Here is a 15,551-nt window from a genome sequence, read left to right as displayed (position 1 = left end):
TTGCATCGTTCCTAAGCAATTTACTTTAGCTGTAAGATTAAATCTAGAATACTGTACAGCGCGCATGGCCTGTTAGGTGCTACTTGCTGGATAAACCAGTAGTAATTAGGTACTCGCAGGAGGATTGGCACGGGCCATCTTGGTGCACGTAGCTACATTCTCCGTTCGCTTATACGCGATCCAAATCAGAGCATACAAACCGAGATAGTCGTACGTGATAAATAACCGAGCTGCCCCGACATAGTTGAGACTTATTCTGTGCACCAGTGCAGCCGCCTTTAGCCACCTTGATCTGTTTCACTCTGTAATACTGTACTGTACTTCAGCTGGGTGGATAATATAACTCATCTTGTGATTAAACATGGTCGTTCTGCTCCTCAGATTGTGCATATCTAGGGTATAGAGATAACATGTATAGAACAAGGTAGAAAATTAACTTTGCATCTTGCCGAGAGATGTTTAATGAAATCTTGGGCGTGTTAAGCGAGTAAAGTTAATATTAATCGCGAAATACATGGCTCTACAGGCTGGCTTACTTTTAGATGCATCGCATACTACCATATTTATACTTGGAGCCTGATACGTGTGGAACATGACATACAGCTCAACCCTGCACATGACTCTGCGTGTTAACTCGAAGGACATGTTTTATTTCTTTTTCTTTTGTTTCCTTCTCAAAAGATCAAAAATGGATAGGTTTGTGAAAGCTGCAAGACCAAGCAAGCTTGCACCGAATGTGACTTTTTAGGGTAGCCAGCTCTACAAGCGCTGATCTTATGCAGATGTCAGCTTGGATTCTCTGCTTTCTATTGCCTGCTAGATAAATGCGATAACTATGACTGTTATCTTATGGAAGAAAAAGGAATTGAAGAAAGGAAAAGACCTGTTTCCTTGTTTCAAATAAGCTATTTGAGAATAATATATTTCTCGTACAGTCCTCGCGCAGTCTACAAAGGTACTGGAGCATTGAGCCCGCTGTTAGATTGCATACACGTATTTAGATGCGGACAAGAAGGCCAAGCTTTTGCGGATGTACCCGTAAGCTATTCCGATCCCGTACACTTAAACCCATATTGGGTAATTTGAGCGTCACATCCTTTGCAGTGTTGGACTAGGTATTTGTTACGTATGATATAATGCGTCGCGCGGGGCGCTGTTATGTTTACTCTTTGGTGCGATTGGGCCTCCAAAGTAAGAACTGTATAGTGTGCTGACAGGCGTCTCACCAGCTACACGCAAAGCAAAGCTTTGAATGATGTCCTGGACAGTAAGAGATACTATGATTTTATCGAACCTACAGCGTACTTATATACTCTTCCATTTGTCTTATAGAGGGCTGATCTGAGGTGGAACGCCAGGGGTTTTCAGAGCCGAGGTACAAAGTACAAGCTATCAAGCTGAAAGAAAGTTATTGCTGTCTAGGTAGGTAGTCATCGAGCGGACCCAGCTTCTTCCCGGTTTTCCGTGTTATCGCAACGCGTTATCGAAGTTTACATTCATTCGGATGAATTGCAATGCCGAGGACGTCTTTGATTTGAAACCAGCAAAAATGCATCTGTCGTAATCGAAAACGAATAGTAGTCGTTTTATCAAGATGCGTGGCAACTTTCTTGTCGCTATTACGCAGTTCACAGTATTAGATAATCGGGAGGATTTAAAGTATTAGACCGATCCGCTAGGCGAATGCGAGTCCGACTTGTGAAGAACGAAAACCACAATCAAGATGAGTAATCGAGCAATGAGCCGTGTATGCCATCATTTCAAGTAGTTGAAGAAGACCAAGAAAATGACGAACATTATACTCGCGCTCGGATTTCATAGAGACGGGCGAATTATGAGTTGCGAGTTGCGAATTGCGACGCAACTACCTGGTTGACCTGATTGAGTGGGGACCATGGCATCGGCTTTATAAGGCGCATTGGTTCCTCGCTAAAAAAGAAAGATTCTGTCCGGACAGATTTCACTTCAAATCACAGTAACAATTCGACTCTTTGCTCTCTGTGAACGACTTCACACGATAACTAGAAAAATGTTTGGACTGTTTGGCACCCAATTTTCTCCCGAAAAGGATATTCCTTCGCAGGAAGGAAAAGTAATTGTTGTTACTGGAGGGTTAGTCCCGCGCCCTAATTTCTCACCTGACATTCTTCTTTTCCATTTTAGCTGCACCAGGATTGAGCCTCGACTGACACAAATGGGTGAACAGCAACGCTGGAATTGGCAAAGAGACTATTCTGCAACTATGCAAGCATTCACCGAAAAAGGTCTTTCTGGCCACCCGGAATGAGACAAAGGCGAAGGAAGCCATTGAATCCATCAACTCCCAGCTATCTCAGCCTGCCGACATTGTGTTTGTGCCACTCAATCTCAGCAGCCTGGCTTCAGTTGCCGCCGCTGCAGACACACTCAACCAGAGCACTGACCGAATCGATCTACTCTTTCTAAATGCTGGAATCATGAACCTGCCGCCAACCCAAACTGAGGACGGTTTCGACATTCAGCTTGGTACTAATCATGTTGGCCACTTTCTCCTCACCAAGCGGCTGCTCCCTCTGCTCAAGCAAACTGTAACCAAGTACAACCCTGACGTACGAATTTTATCCATCTCATCCATGGCTAACCTAGCGGCACCGTCACTCGATACCATCATTTCTGAAGACCTATGGAAAAAGGGAGGATGGACGTCATACAGCTCCTCCAAGGCCGCCAACATCCTTTTCGCTGCCGAGTTGGCCAAGCGACATCCCGAGATTACCTCCATGTCTATCCATCCTGGTATGATCAAGACGGATCTGTATAGCGACACTTTTGAAGGCAGTGCCTTCATGAGATATGGAATGGCATTAGTTGGTCCCCTGGTTTACCACGATGTGCCATATGGTGCTTTGACTCAGCTCTGGACTTCTACCGCAGAGAAGAGCAAAGTCCAGCAGGGTGGCTTTTATTCGCCGGTGGGAAAGCTGCAGAAGGGAAATTCATGGGCTAATAATGCTGATGCGCAGAAGAGGCTGTGGGAATGGACGGAGGAGAAGTTGAAGGAAAAGGGGTACTAAAAGGGCCTTTTTTCTCTTTATGTGTGTTATGCTTATGATTTTTCGTCTACGACTTTGTCAATTGCTTGCATTTGTGGCGGGTATGGCTTGCGGTATGCTAATGGTCGATTTGTTGTTTTCGTATTGTCTCACTCTTCAAGTACACGAAGTTATCGGAAATAGGCAATTGGTATATAATAGATGCAATAATAACCTCCTGTTAAAATCGAGATTAATTGATATCTCTGTGAAATCTCTCGGCCGAGTCTGACGTCTCGCGCATTTGCAAATCGCCGCGCTTATTGTTCTTGGCACTGCAGATTAATATACAGTGGGAATGATTGGCCGAATCTTTGTCCGATCTCGCCGAAAATGGCATTATTCGGAGTAACAACAGCGTCAGATCCACATATGGATATAATAGTGCGTGTGTCCTGTAAGATTCATTCATCCATCTTCAAGCAGACGATTTTTTTTTTAAATGTCATTTTTAGAGCTTGAACACTTTTATTTATAGAATTTCTGGTAATATGACTTTCCCTGACGCCATCACGGGAGGATGCCTCTGCGGTTCAATCCGTTACTCAATATCTGCGTCCAGTGAGGCGCCATGGCCGCCTCAGGTATGATGCCGAATATCATTTTGAAGTTTGAAGGAGCGCAGCTTAACATTTCTTTCATACTTTCTCTCAATCAAGTCATCGGCCTGTCAATGTACGTCTTACCTAATTCCTTCACCTCGAAGCATGTCAAGTTAATCACTCAATAGGCACAATGTGTCGCAAATGGACATCGTCCCTCATTGCTCAATTCATCATCGCTTTGCCGGCGCAGCTGAGTCCGCCATTTCACACGCAGGGAACGTATGACGAGTATGAATCATCACCTGGTCGTTATCGAGGATTTTGTAAGCGATGTGGGACATCGTTGGTTTGGCGGTCAGCAGACGATGGCAGCACTGTCGATGTGTTTCTGGGGACTGTGGACGAGAGATGGCTTGTCCATGAGGATGATGGCAAGGTTGGACAGGCACTGGGGCGGCCCAATGGAACGCAGTTTTGGATGGAGAATGCGATCCCGGGCGTGACTGATCTCATGAAGGGAGGAAACGAGTTTCTTAGAGAAGGTGAAGATGGGTGGGAGAGAAAGAAAGAGTTAAAAGAATAGAACTTTGAGGATATAGACAAAAGCAAAACTTGTATATAGATCGGTTTAAAGCGAAGAATTTGCTATGTCATTGTAAGCATATGATACTATGAAGGACTATATGCTTACGAGCGGTAATCACTAGATATAGAGATATGGGCTTGGTCAGACATTACGCATTAGATGCAACGCCTGGAGTGGTCTGGTGCGAAAAGAGAGCAGACAAATTCCATCAAATATGTTGAGAGCCGAGGTGCATGTCCATAGCTTGGTCACATGAATGAAGCTGCAAGTCAGCCACACTGTTAGGACCTGCTATAAAGTCCTATTGGAAATTGAAGAATGAAATACCTGGCTCCCTATATGAATGGGTAAAGATGATGCCGTAGCAACTAGCTCGATGTTAACTGAAACTTTCCTCTAAATGTAACCCTACAATACAACCTTTTGTTATACCAACCTTTCTTCCTATCTCTCTCGACTTTTAACCCTATTTTTACTAGTTCGTTGTACGGCATGCGTAGCATGAGAGGCCTAGACCTATCTGACAAACAAGGTAGCATTTAGCCTTAATTAACGAATCAAGCATGGTCAGTACGCTAATTGTAATTTCCCTACCAACCAACATGCAGTGAGTCACTAACACGCAAAGTACAAATCGTTCCAATCAGATATCTTTGTAATAACATTGAGGATTTATGGGTACTAGTTATATAACGCCAAATATCCGAATTTGAATGCGCCCCTGCATTGGAGAGCCATCTACCCTTATTGTAGGATCCCATCGTGCCGCGACAGCCGGAGTTAATTGACAGCCTCGTGCACTTTTGTAAAAATTGGCCAGTGACTGGCAATTTAATTGTTCTCTGTCGCAGATATGAGCAGCTATAAGAGTATTGGCATCGGGTTGTAGCAATATCTGCATATATTTAGGAAGCAGCCTATCGGATAGCTTGACCGCTGCCCTGCTATGAGAGTCTTGGAACCTCATAACCTCCTATCTATCTCACTAATATTTCCTTCCTAGAGCGTATCTCATCTACAAAGGACTATGCGTTTAATCTCAGCACTCGCGCCGCTTGTATGCGGACTCTTCCAAATGGCCTTTGGTCGGGGCACTAGTTATGATTTGGCTATCACGACAGTTTTTACGCAGCCTCCGGAATGCACCAGTGGATTGACAGAGGTGGCAACAAATACATTTATTGCGCAAAACATTATCAATCCAGTACCGGATTTGACTTTGACATCATGTTACCCAAGTCAATTTTACCAAAGTGCAATGGCTACTGCGTCGCTCCCCCCGTTTAGCCAATTGGTCTGTCCATATAGATGGGAAGTTATCCCTCTCAACTCAACTTACGCTATTTGCTGTCCGCAGTAAGTAAACTTCATATCGTGCAAAGGTCATTTGCTAATAACCCTATCAATAGTGGCTTTACACCGACACCGCTACAGATTCATGCGCAGCGCCCCGGCCTTGGTGCCATGTGTATTTCTTGGATAGGGCCGGATTTTTATATGGATGTTACGAGCTATGACAAGACAGCTCTGGCTACAACAATCTATGCAACACACACTGGCCAAGATGATATCGCGGTATGGGCAACTGCGTTTGACGGGTTTTTAGCGACTCCTGTTACAATACCGACTGGGTATGGCCCCCTAGACGAGAGTTCATTCTCTACTCCAGCTACTCCAGCTACTCCAGCTACTCCAGCTACTCCAGCCGAAAGCACGCCAGCCCCTTCTCTTACTTCGAATAAGGCCACGCTATCTTCTGCCACTGCTTCGAGCAAGAACACATCTTCTACAACTACCTCGGGCGCAAACCCGATCTCAACCAACTCAATTCTGACAATGATAATAATGGCGGTGGCGATGGTGGCGGCAGCTGTGAGCTGAAGAAAGTGTCAAGTGAACAAGTGTGTGATAGAATAGTCCAAATTGACCGAAATGAGCCACTTTCGGCGGCACCACCGACTTCTTAATAAGATCTCGATGTCCCAACCCTTCATCCAACATGTGACAGCCAAGAGAAAAGCCATTTCTCTATTTCTTACCCCGCGTCTCCCTAGCTCTTGAGCTTCTCGCAGAATCTGGGGATCGCGGACCGCCACGGCGTAGCGCGGATTGTGGCGGGGCCCATCCGGACCGAAGCTGGAGTCGTCACGGCGGACTGACAAGAGCCCGGCATCGGATAGTACGAGTGTGGAAGATGGTTAAATATATGAAGGGCCGCTCATTGTTGCTTTTAAGACCTCGGCTATAAACTCCTTAAACCGAAGACTTGACACTCACGCTTGTGTGTGTTCCTTGCAGTAGCCCTACAGATGGATCCCTTGGAGCACTTTAGCACCGCTATGGACGGATTGTCCGATAGCAGCTCTCTTAGCCCAGAACCGCATTCGTCTTCGAAGCAACCAGTACGAAGAGCGAGTAAGGCATGTCTTGCATGCAGAGCCAGAAAGGTCAGATGCGATGTGACGATACGATCACCATGTGGCAACTGTCAGTGGAATGGACAGCAGTGTGTTACACATGCCCGTCGAGCCAGGAGGTATGTATTATGGAGTTGAATGAGAAGAATAAAGAACATCTATTAACAATGCTTAGACGGAGAAAGAGACAAACACAAAGCACAACCTCGACTGAATTGAATACCATCAAGGAGTCTGTCATGAAGGATGGCGGATGTGACTTGCTGGAAGAGTTTGCAATCGATACCTCAGAAGCACCCATTTCCATGGAAGACTTGGAGCTACTAAGAGCAGACATTGAATCCGACAAATCCCCACAAGATTCGCCATTAGAAGATGTTCAAACTTTTGATCTACCAAAGTATGTCAGGCCATTGACAAGTCTACCGCCAGACGATATGACCTACCTACATAACGAAGGCGCCTTTGATCTTCCAGACGGCACACTTCAGACCACCCTACTCCGCGCTTTCTTTGAATACGTACATCCATATGTGCCGACTCTTGACTTGGATGGCTTTCTACACGCTATAGAAACACATGATGGGTCGGCAGGCCAGGTTAGCTTGCTGTTGCTTCAGGCTGTCCTGGCGGCCGGAACCGCACATGTAGAGCTGGATCATCTCAGAAATGCTGGATACCAGACGCGAAAGCAGGCCCGTACAGCTTTCATGAAGAGAGTTAGGGTAAGTTTTGTAATAAGCCTGAGTCATTTACACTGTTCAGTTACTGACACATGATTTGTTCAACAGCTTTTATACAAGTACAACTGCGAGTTGGATCAAATGGTCCTCACACAGTCTCTGTTACTCATCACCTCATGGCAGGATGCCTCTGATGAGCATGGAAAGACATGGTTCTGGATCGACGCCGCCGTTTCTCACGCTTTCGCAGCAGGACTGCACCTCGAGCCATCAGTAAACAAGCCCAACCTATCAAAGCGCAAACAGAGGCTGCGTCGACGCGTCTGGTGGTGCTGCTTCATCCGTGACCGTCTCCTATCGCTAGGCATGAAGCGTCTCCCACGAATCAAAGACGGCGACTTCCAAGTCTCCATGCTTGAAGAGGCCGACTTCCAACCGGAGCAGATTCGGAGCGACGACGACCACGCCAAGTTCGAGGCCATGTGCGTCTACGTCAAAAGCCGCAAGAAGCGCGCTGAGCTGGCACGCATGTGCGTCGCACAAGCGACTCTCTGCAGGTCGATGAGCTTCCTTTCCAGCAGCATGTACATTGCGCCCCACGACAACTTTTCCAACTTTTCTGAGACACGCAAGATAACGGCAGAGGGCGAGCAGAAATTCACCACGTATATGCGGGACCTGCTGGAGTGGAGAGACGGCTTGCCGGAGAGTGTCTCATATAGGCCCATCTCGAACAGCGACATAGGCAAGGATGGAAATACTAGCATATCATTGGACCGCGCTGTGCTACACATGATTTATTACACAGCAGTGCTGTGCCTTTATCGCTCTAGGTATATGGCACTGATTAACGACGCGAGTGCATCTACCATGGAGAAGGAGATGTGCAAGATTCACATGCAGCATTCGGCCAAGAGGATCGAAGAAATCTCCAAGAACATTTACGACCATGGCCTCGATCGACTACTCCCCAGCATGGCAGCAAACATTGCAGTCTCCGCCGCAAGTGTGTACATGCTGGAGCAAAAGGGCCAGCTTCAAGGCTGTGCAACGGAGCAGGGCTACCGTCAGAGCATGAAGCTAATGCAGTCCATGCATGATACATATGCAGGTGCTGATTTGGCCAGAGCCTCCCTGGAATGGGATGAGGAGAAGGAGGAAGAACAAGAGGCAGAGACCAATAAGGCAGAGGAGGATTATCTCGTGGTTGACCAAGATTGGCTGAAGGACATGGAGGCTGCGACATGCTGGTATGTGGCTGAGCCTTTCCGTGCGGATAGCTTTTTACAACATCCGGCAGAGGGACTGGATGTGTTTAACGAGTTTTTTGTTTGTTAAGAGGATTCTATGGGATTTATGAAGTCATTTTTTGGAGTACTGGCTAATGTTTACTGCTAATGAAGGTAAACTTGGGATCATTGCAATAATCATTTAATATACACCAGAGTTAATCTCTCGTCTTTTACAATCATATCTGAGATCTAAATGTGACCCAGGTGTATCTACCTCTTGCAATCCTTGCTTCTTCTTGCATCATCCGTTCCTGATAATTAAATTGCTGCGATATCGGGTCCCCTATCCGATGATCAATCCGCTCCGTCCTCCGTGCTACTCCGTTATCTCGACCCTCATGGAAGGCAAGAGTAAGTCATACGTGTCCATCACGGCGCATATTACGAAGTAGTTTCGGATAACCTCACAAGCAAAAATGTGGATCTCAACTCCAGTACTGGGGAAAGCCGGTTTCACATACTCATGTGAGTTGAGGTAAAAGGAGAAAGCAATGATGTGATAAGCCAACAACAGAACGCCTCCTTCTTGCTGCTATCCGAATTTCTCAGAAAATTGCCCAATTAGGCAACCGACGAACTACGCTCCGTTTTGCGCCACACGGCTTGTGCTCTATTATACAAATTAAGTGAAAGCCTGAGACACTATCTTAAATGGCTGTCCTTAGCTCCCGCTTGCGCTAAACTTTAGACATTGCCATCCTTGCCTACCACGCATTTGCTTTCCGATAGTGCCCTCTTACCCCACAGAGATGAGATGTATCGCCTCACCCGCGATACGACTTCATTGGCTGTGAGACATCTCGGACCGCCATCATCTGCAGCTGGACGTGCGGTCCGGTCGTATTTGAGTGGCGGGGTGAAATCGATCTGGGGTCAGGAGTGGAGAGCTGGAGTGAGGGGGGGGAGAAAGACCTATCTGGGAATGACTTGTGGCTTGCTTAGGTATGTTTGGTAATGTCCTTCTATTAACGATAGGAGTATGTTTCTGAGAAGCATGAGAGTGAGACAACTTCGTGTACCATGCTAGCACAACACTCTTGGCATTAGTGGCTTGCTGTTTTGTTACGGACCGCTTGCAGTCTTCTGCGGGGTGAGTTGGTTGATTCCGAAGACGGATTCGTAAGAGAGAGCCACTTGGACTTACATAAAGTGGCTTGCAGGACGCCCATTTCTATGCTCGAAGAATAGTCCTCCTACAAAATCTCCTTTCGTATCTGTCCTTAGTAGCAAGCGTTTTCACATACTATATACGATATACCATACACTATCTCACAATGGCGCCTTCAGCTGATTCAACGGCCAACGGCGTCCAGACCTTGGACTTCCAGGGCAACTTTGTCCAAATCATCAACGGCAAGAGTGCGCCAACAGCAAAAACCCGCCAGGGAATTAACCCAGCTACTCTCAAGGCGAAACCCGATGTCCCTGTAGCGACTCAGGAGGACCTCGACCGGGCAGTCGAAGCTGGCAAGGCGGCATTCAAGAAGTGGCGCAAGGTCCCCTATGAGGAGCGCAAGGCCGCCGTATTGGCATACGCAGATGCCATTGAGAAGTACCAGACCGAGTTCCGAGATTTACTCATCTCAGAACAAGGAAAGCCGGTAAGAATCCCTTATTACATAGGACTGGTTTTGTAAAACTTCTTAAGCAATCTTGCTAATTATGTGTTTTATAGATCCCTCAAGCAGATGTCGAGACAGGTGCGGCGATTGCATGGTTCAGAGGCATGGCCTCCATCGAGCTCCCCGAGGATATCATCGAGGACAATGAGAAGCACACAATTTTCACTAGATATACGCCTTTGGGTGTCGCTGCCGCCATCGTTCCCTGGAACTTCCCTCTCTTGGTAGCAGCTGGAAAAATGGCACCCGCTATCCTAACAGGAAACGTCGTCATCCTCAAGCCATCGTAAGCCGTGCCCATAATATTATAGCACTTTCAACTCTTGTCGTTCTAACATGTGTTTAGTCCTTTCACTCCCTACGGCGGTCTGAAGCTCGTTGAGTTGGCGCAGCAGTTCTTCCCTCCTGGTGTTGTTCAGTCTCTTAGCGGAGACGATAACCTTGGCCCTTGGATCACTAGCCACCCTGGCATCGACAAAATCAGCTTCACAGGCTCAACACACACAGGAAAATTGGTTATGCAGAGTGCGTCCAAGACTCTAAAGAGAGTTACTCTTGAGCTGTAAGTCTTCTGGTTCACAAGTCCTAGTCTTGGTAGGAACATAGTCTAACAGCATTGATAGTGGTGGCAATGACGCGTCCATCGTTTTCCCTGATGTGGATGTTGACAGTGTAGCAGAAAAGGCTGCTCTCTACGCCTTTGTAAACTCTGGACAGGTCTGCTTAAACATGAAGCGCATCTACGTCCACGAGTCCATCTACGAACAGTTCCGTGACGCCATGGTCAAGCACATCAAGGCCTATACCGTAGGCGACGGATCCCAGACCGGTGTCAGCCACGGTCCTGTTCAAAACTCGATGCAGTACGAGCGTGTCAAGACTTACTTTGACGATATCGAGAAGCAAGGCTGGAAGGTCGCTGTTGGCGGCAAGGTTGAGCCTTTAGCAAATGGCTACTACATTACCCCCACGGTTATTGACCGACCTCCTGAGAATTCACGAATTGTCGTGGAGGAACCTTTCGGTGAGAGAAAGAAAAGAAGACCAAACAGAGAGTATGATGCTAATAGTATTCGATTAATTAGGCCCCATCGTTCCTCTTCTCTCATGGAGCACCGAGGAAGAAGTCCTCGACCGCGCAAACAACTCAACCATGGGTCTCGGCGCCTCAGTCTGGTCCAAAGATGTTAAGAAGGCCGAGCAGTTCGGTCGCGATCTCGAAGCCGGAACCGTCTGGATCAACGGCCACTTTGAGATCAACCCGCTGGTGCCATTTGGCGGACACAAGGAGAGTGGCATCGGTTGCGAGTGGGGAGCCAACGGGATGAAGGAGTACTGCAACGTGCAGTCCATGTTTGTGAACAAATGAAGTAGACGGAGAGGCTCTCGGGTGATACATCTCTGATAATGAATATACCCTCATTCGATAGCAAATGATAGTACGCTACTAAATATATGCTCATGAACCATGAAAAAGACTCGTTCAGGCAGACTGGTTTTGACTGAAGCTGATGACTTGATACGCGTATTTCAGGATGCGCTGGTTAGGATTGCTTGGACGGATACTAAGGTGTCAGCAGAGCTAAGCGAACGACAGCTGTATTCTTTCTCAGCGAGTCAGCAACTCAAAGCTACTATCACGAGCCGCGTTCATACTACATAATGGCATACAAAGCGTGCGCAAGAGGGAACAATGGTGAGATTAATAGATTCGCTCTTATATTAATGGCATACTGCTATCTCCACAACTGTCAAATATACAAACCAAGCAGTCGCCCATTTTTTGTCTCCCAAATAAATCGTGTGCATAATTCATACTGCTAAATCAACAAGTAGCTGCCATGTCGTTTCGTCATTCGCTATAAATCAGATAAAAGCAGAGGCGTTTCTCATAAAGGTACGCCGTTACCAAGAAAAGCAACGTTTGGATCGGAATTCGCATCGGGAGCTAAGCCCGTAAAACCATCATTATTCTCGAGGCCCATTTGAGTATTAAGTGGGCTTAGAAACGTATCGGTGGATAAAGGAGGTGGTGTTAATGCTGTCTCGTTCAATGCCGACATGGCTACATAATCGACCATGAGCCACAAGGCAGATTCCAATTTCGGATCGACTTCTGGAGTTTGCGAGTCCACAAGGGCGGCGAGGGAATGATAGTTGGCATCGAATAGCATTAATTGAAGATGCTTAAGTAGCAGGTGGGATGTTAATAAGTTGAGAATATACGGGGCAGTACGGATTAAAGGATAGACTCACCATTTTCGAAGCATGGTCCCATCTCCTCCCTGTCCTTTCTAGTATTTGAATCGCCTTCTGGTAGTGGTTAAGTGTTTCTGGGTCCGTCACCTGCCCCTTCTCTTGGTCGATATGGATAGCTAAAGAGAGAATGCCACCAGCAAGGATGGAGGCATATGCGTAAAAGGAGGACTGGACGTGGCAGCCAGATGTAATGGCGTCCTCCACTAAGCTGGATATTGATCGGGCATGACTGCAGCTGATTTGGAATGAACGAGTTAAAAATTTTGGTGGCACCTTACAGTTTGATTTCTGGAGCCTCATCCGGAGAAGGAATGGATGATTAAGGAGACAGTGGGCAGTGTGAAATACAATGCGCGCAAACACGACATGTTCGAGTGACTGGAAATCCAAGGTACCATCTGGCCTGCGATACTGCTCTACGATTTGAGGAATAGGAATCGTCTCCACTTGAAGATGATGGTCGATTAGAAGTAGAAAGGTGTTTAGTAGTGTAAAATCGGACCTAGGATCCCACGGTGGCATTTCGTCCATCTCGCGCCCGTGCAAGACATATCGACAACATCGGCCCAGTGCTGTTGCAGCGAGGATCGTCTGCGTAAAAGTGCCGTTGACTGATGCTTCCGTCTCGGATTTCCAGTTGATAAGCTGATGCAATGTGGGTGTCTTCTTCCAGATGCCCCTTCTGAGTGTCTCCTCATCACTAGGCAGTTGGACATGAATATCCTCCTCGGCAATGGCGGGCGGGCGGCTTTGGCCGACTGAGACCAGTTTATCGAGAAGGTATATTGACCAAAAGGCTCTCCGATGTTCTTCCTGCTCAATTGGTGACAGAGTATTTTTCGGTTCCTTCATGAGCTGTAAGTCTTGCGCAATGCGGATAGCAAGGCCAATCTTTAACCATCCCGAACTGGTACGGCCACCTATATGAAATAAAGTTATTAAGATCAAGGTTCCCTTCTCCTTTCTTAAAATATGGCTTACATGTAAAATCGACCACTCCGAGGATATTGCTAGCTTGGGCAACCTGTAACGTCGGATTGTTCTCGACCGTTAGATGCTCATGTAGGATGGCCAGCCAAGCTTCTCTAGCATATGCCTCGGTGGCTTCGCGTATGGAACCCTGGAAATAATCGGAATCTGAGAATTTAAGGGCCGAGGCTAAAATTGCGAAGAGCAAGCACTTTGGTATAAGGCCGTAGTTAACCCTCTCTCGGAAGCTCTGCTCGTGAAAATATGAATATGGCTGGTTGTGGACGTGGAGGAAATATGCGTCGATGAGGTGAGCCATGACAGCGGGAGGCGGTGCGGTGGTAAATCTCCTACAGGAGAAGTTAGCCCATACTGTATTTCCAAAGTAGGAAATGATATTCCCATCGGTTCATGTCACGGTGACTGTAGCGAACATACATTGTACTTGATATATCGGGAACGGTGTCTGCACTTTCGGGGACGGAGGGTGGATATTGATGCTGAGGAGGCGATGGCTCTGTGAACTTTGGCGAGACTTCCTGGAAGCCAGTGGCAGCCGCAAGATCTGGGAAAGCAACCGATCCATTCTGATTCTCGCCATTCCTTTAAACGGTGTATTATGGTTAGCACCATATACTATTTGAGATGTGGCTGTCGTTCGGTGACTTGAAATGGGGAAATCGATAAGGGGTGACAAACAGAAAGCCAATCAAGCCTTGGCTGTGTAGTTGCGCCAGTTGCGATTCGATGGTGTTGATCCTATTAAGGAGTTCCGGCTATATATCCCATGATTAGGACGCAACTCCTTTACCAGAATGAATTTTCAAGGGGCCATAGCTCACATCAACAACGCCGGTGCGAGGGAAGAGAGAAGACGGTGATTTGCCCTTTGCTGCGCCATTGTTCGCAGCGACTGAAGCTGAGCTCGGGGGGTTTGTGGCCGAATAGGGTTCATAGTGACAGACGCGATCGACTCGTCGACAGTTCATGCATCTGGGCCGCTCGCCGGAACATCTAGTCTTGCGATGCCTGAAGAAGAAGAATCACACACAAAAGTCAGCCTCTGATGTATTTCCATCTTGCTCATCGAACATCCCCAGCGCCCAGCGAGAGCTGGACTGGAGACGTGTTGGTTGGTGGGTTGCGCGCACCGGCAATTCGTGCAGGCCTGGCGGATGCGGCGGATGGTGTTGACAGTTGGCGGTGGCCGCGATCGGCCATCGGACCGTTCCCATGAAGCATCGGCTGCTGTTCCGTCGGACGAGGACATGGTGTCGCCGCATGCCTCAGATTACGGAGGCGAAAAAAACCATGAATAGCGAAGTCGAGATGAGATGCAGCACGAAGAATGCTGGAATAAAAGAATGAGCGGGGTACATAATAGGTAGCGTGTGTGCATAACTGCATAATTGGCAGGCGAAGACAAGTATCGGTTACAGACCGTTTGCAGCAGGGTACCTGCCAGGGGCAGTGTCAGGCTGTCTGAGGGCTGCTGGCCAGAGTGCACAGCGCACTATTAGCGAGCAGCTGACGCAAGACCTCACTGTACCTTTAGCGCCGCTCGCTAGTACTCAGTACCTCTGAGCTGATGGCTCCTGGCCTGGATCACTAATACCCAGAGCAGCCTTTAGCGGCCTCTAGTTGCGATGGGCGCTCCCCATGGGGATTTACTCCTATTGTTATACCGCGTTTCGTCTATTATTGGATCGCTGGCTGTTAAAAATAGCTTTTGATAGCTTTGTAGCCTCGTATCGTATCGTATCGTATCGTGACTCTTCTCAGTGACTGAAAATTTTCTCCATCATCGCTCAGCGGAATAGATATTGAGGGCTGATTAGTGAACTGCAGTTCGCCATCAAGCCTATCGATTGCCTCCAGGTCAGCAACGCTTGCGCTCTGTAAATGCTACTTAACAATGACTCGGTTTGTTCCGCTGACAAACCACTAATTGCTGATATATATCCGTAGTCCGTATAGATGTCGATGTGCTGATGACATACCTGTAATAGTGTCGTATATACCCCCGTACAGTCAGCGAATTAAACCGCTGGAAAGGAGTAGGTATTCCGCTGGCCTCTGCGCAGACCTGGTTTTCTTATTCCGATTC

General features: G+C 47.4%; 6 protein-coding genes across 6 annotated transcripts; 5 read left to right on the top strand and 1 right to left on the bottom strand.

Moving 5' to 3' along the window:
* The first annotated feature begins 1,528 nt into the window (after positions 1 to 1,528).
* GGI43DRAFT_390927 (uncharacterized protein) lies at positions 1,529 to 3,262 on the top strand. The gene is made up of 2 exons (XM_083204380.1): positions 1,529 to 2,112; positions 2,207 to 3,262. The coding sequence occupies exons 1-2, from the start codon at positions 2,030 to 2,032 to the stop codon at positions 3,051 to 3,053; spliced, it is 930 nt and encodes a 309-aa protein (XP_083066309.1). The 5' UTR covers positions 1,529 to 2,029; the 3' UTR covers positions 3,054 to 3,262.
* Positions 3,263 to 3,408: 146 nt separating this feature from the next.
* On the top strand, positions 3,409 to 4,495 carry GGI43DRAFT_390926 (GFA family protein). The gene is made up of 3 exons (XM_083204379.1): positions 3,409 to 3,655; positions 3,731 to 3,746; positions 3,802 to 4,495. Exons 1-3 carry the CDS (start codon positions 3,563 to 3,565, stop codon positions 4,197 to 4,199), a joined length of 507 nt encoding a protein of 168 aa, XP_083066308.1. The 5' UTR covers positions 3,409 to 3,562; the 3' UTR covers positions 4,200 to 4,495.
* Positions 4,496 to 5,096: 601 nt separating this feature from the next.
* On the top strand, positions 5,097 to 6,168 carry GGI43DRAFT_21165 (uncharacterized protein). The gene is made up of 2 exons (XM_083200217.1): positions 5,097 to 5,558; positions 5,612 to 6,168. The coding sequence occupies exons 1-2, from the start codon at positions 5,230 to 5,232 to the stop codon at positions 6,081 to 6,083; spliced, it is 801 nt and encodes a 266-aa protein (XP_083066307.1). The 5' UTR covers positions 5,097 to 5,229; the 3' UTR covers positions 6,084 to 6,168.
* A 7-nt stretch (positions 6,169 to 6,175) lies between these two features.
* GGI43DRAFT_390921 (fungal specific transcription factor domain-containing protein) lies at positions 6,176 to 8,770 on the top strand. The gene is made up of 2 exons (XM_083204378.1): positions 6,176 to 7,344; positions 7,411 to 8,770. Exons 1-2 carry the CDS (start codon positions 6,625 to 6,627, stop codon positions 8,638 to 8,640), a joined length of 1,950 nt encoding a protein of 649 aa, XP_083066306.1. The 5' UTR covers positions 6,176 to 6,624; the 3' UTR covers positions 8,641 to 8,770.
* A 904-nt stretch (positions 8,771 to 9,674) lies between these two features.
* On the top strand, positions 9,675 to 11,732 carry GGI43DRAFT_21169 (aldehyde dehydrogenase family protein). Its single transcript, XM_083200218.1, has 6 exons — positions 9,675 to 9,684; positions 9,755 to 10,195; positions 10,270 to 10,502; positions 10,563 to 10,778; positions 10,840 to 11,240; positions 11,302 to 11,732. Exons 2-6 carry the CDS (start codon positions 9,869 to 9,871, stop codon positions 11,583 to 11,585), a joined length of 1,461 nt encoding a protein of 486 aa, XP_083066305.1. The 5' UTR covers positions 9,675 to 9,684; positions 9,755 to 9,868; the 3' UTR covers positions 11,586 to 11,732.
* Positions 11,733 to 12,105: 373 nt separating this feature from the next.
* On the bottom strand, positions 12,106 to 14,714 carry GGI43DRAFT_378674 (transcription factor domain-containing protein; the record flags this gene model as incomplete). The annotated part of the gene is made up of 7 exons (XM_083202728.1): positions 12,106 to 12,402; positions 12,473 to 13,395; positions 13,457 to 13,794; positions 13,883 to 14,047; positions 14,144 to 14,220; positions 14,287 to 14,473; positions 14,596 to 14,714. 7 exons carry the CDS (start codon positions 14,712 to 14,714, stop codon positions 12,106 to 12,108), a joined length of 2,106 nt encoding a protein of 701 aa, XP_083066304.1.
* Between the last annotated feature and the right edge of the window lie 837 nt (positions 14,715 to 15,551).

The sequence above is a fragment of the Trichoderma evansii genome (assembly GCF_050947405.1).
Source record: "Trichoderma evansii strain SZMC 28006 chromosome Unknown GGI43scaffold_1, whole genome shotgun sequence".
Lineage (NCBI taxonomy): Eukaryota > Fungi > Ascomycota > Sordariomycetes > Hypocreales > Hypocreaceae > Trichoderma > Trichoderma evansii.
Note: the sequence above shows the minus strand (reverse complement) of the source record. Positions and strands in the feature narration are given on the sequence as shown.

Coding starts and splice junctions, on each gene's coding strand:
- GGI43DRAFT_390927 (XM_083204380.1), top strand. CDS start 2,030: ATGTTTGGACTGTTTGGCACCCAATTTTCTCCCGAAAAGGATATTCCT. Junction 2,113..2,206: donor GTAATTGTTGTTACTGGAGG/GTTAGTCCCGCG, acceptor ATGGGTGAACAG/CAACGCTGGAATTGGCAAAG.
- GGI43DRAFT_390926 (XM_083204379.1), top strand. CDS start 3,563: ATGACTTTCCCTGACGCCATCACGGGAGGATGCCTCTGCGGTTCAATC.
- GGI43DRAFT_21165 (XM_083200217.1), top strand. CDS start 5,230: ATGCGTTTAATCTCAGCACTCGCGCCGCTTGTATGCGGACTCTTCCAA. Junction 5,559..5,611: donor TACGCTATTTGCTGTCCGCA/GTAAGTAAACTT, acceptor CCCTATCAATAG/TGGCTTTACACCGACACCGC.
- GGI43DRAFT_390921 (XM_083204378.1), top strand. CDS start 6,625: ATGTCTTGCATGCAGAGCCAGAAAGGTCAGATGCGATGTGACGATACG. Junction 7,345..7,410: donor CTTTCATGAAGAGAGTTAGG/GTAAGTTTTGTA, acceptor TTTGTTCAACAG/CTTTTATACAAGTACAACTG.
- GGI43DRAFT_21169 (XM_083200218.1), top strand. CDS start 9,869: ATGGCGCCTTCAGCTGATTCAACGGCCAACGGCGTCCAGACCTTGGAC. Junction 10,196..10,269: donor TCTCAGAACAAGGAAAGCCG/GTAAGAATCCCT, acceptor TGTGTTTTATAG/ATCCCTCAAGCAGATGTCGA. Junction 11,241..11,301: donor TGTCGTGGAGGAACCTTTCG/GTGAGAGAAAGA, acceptor TCGATTAATTAG/GCCCCATCGTTCCTCTTCTC.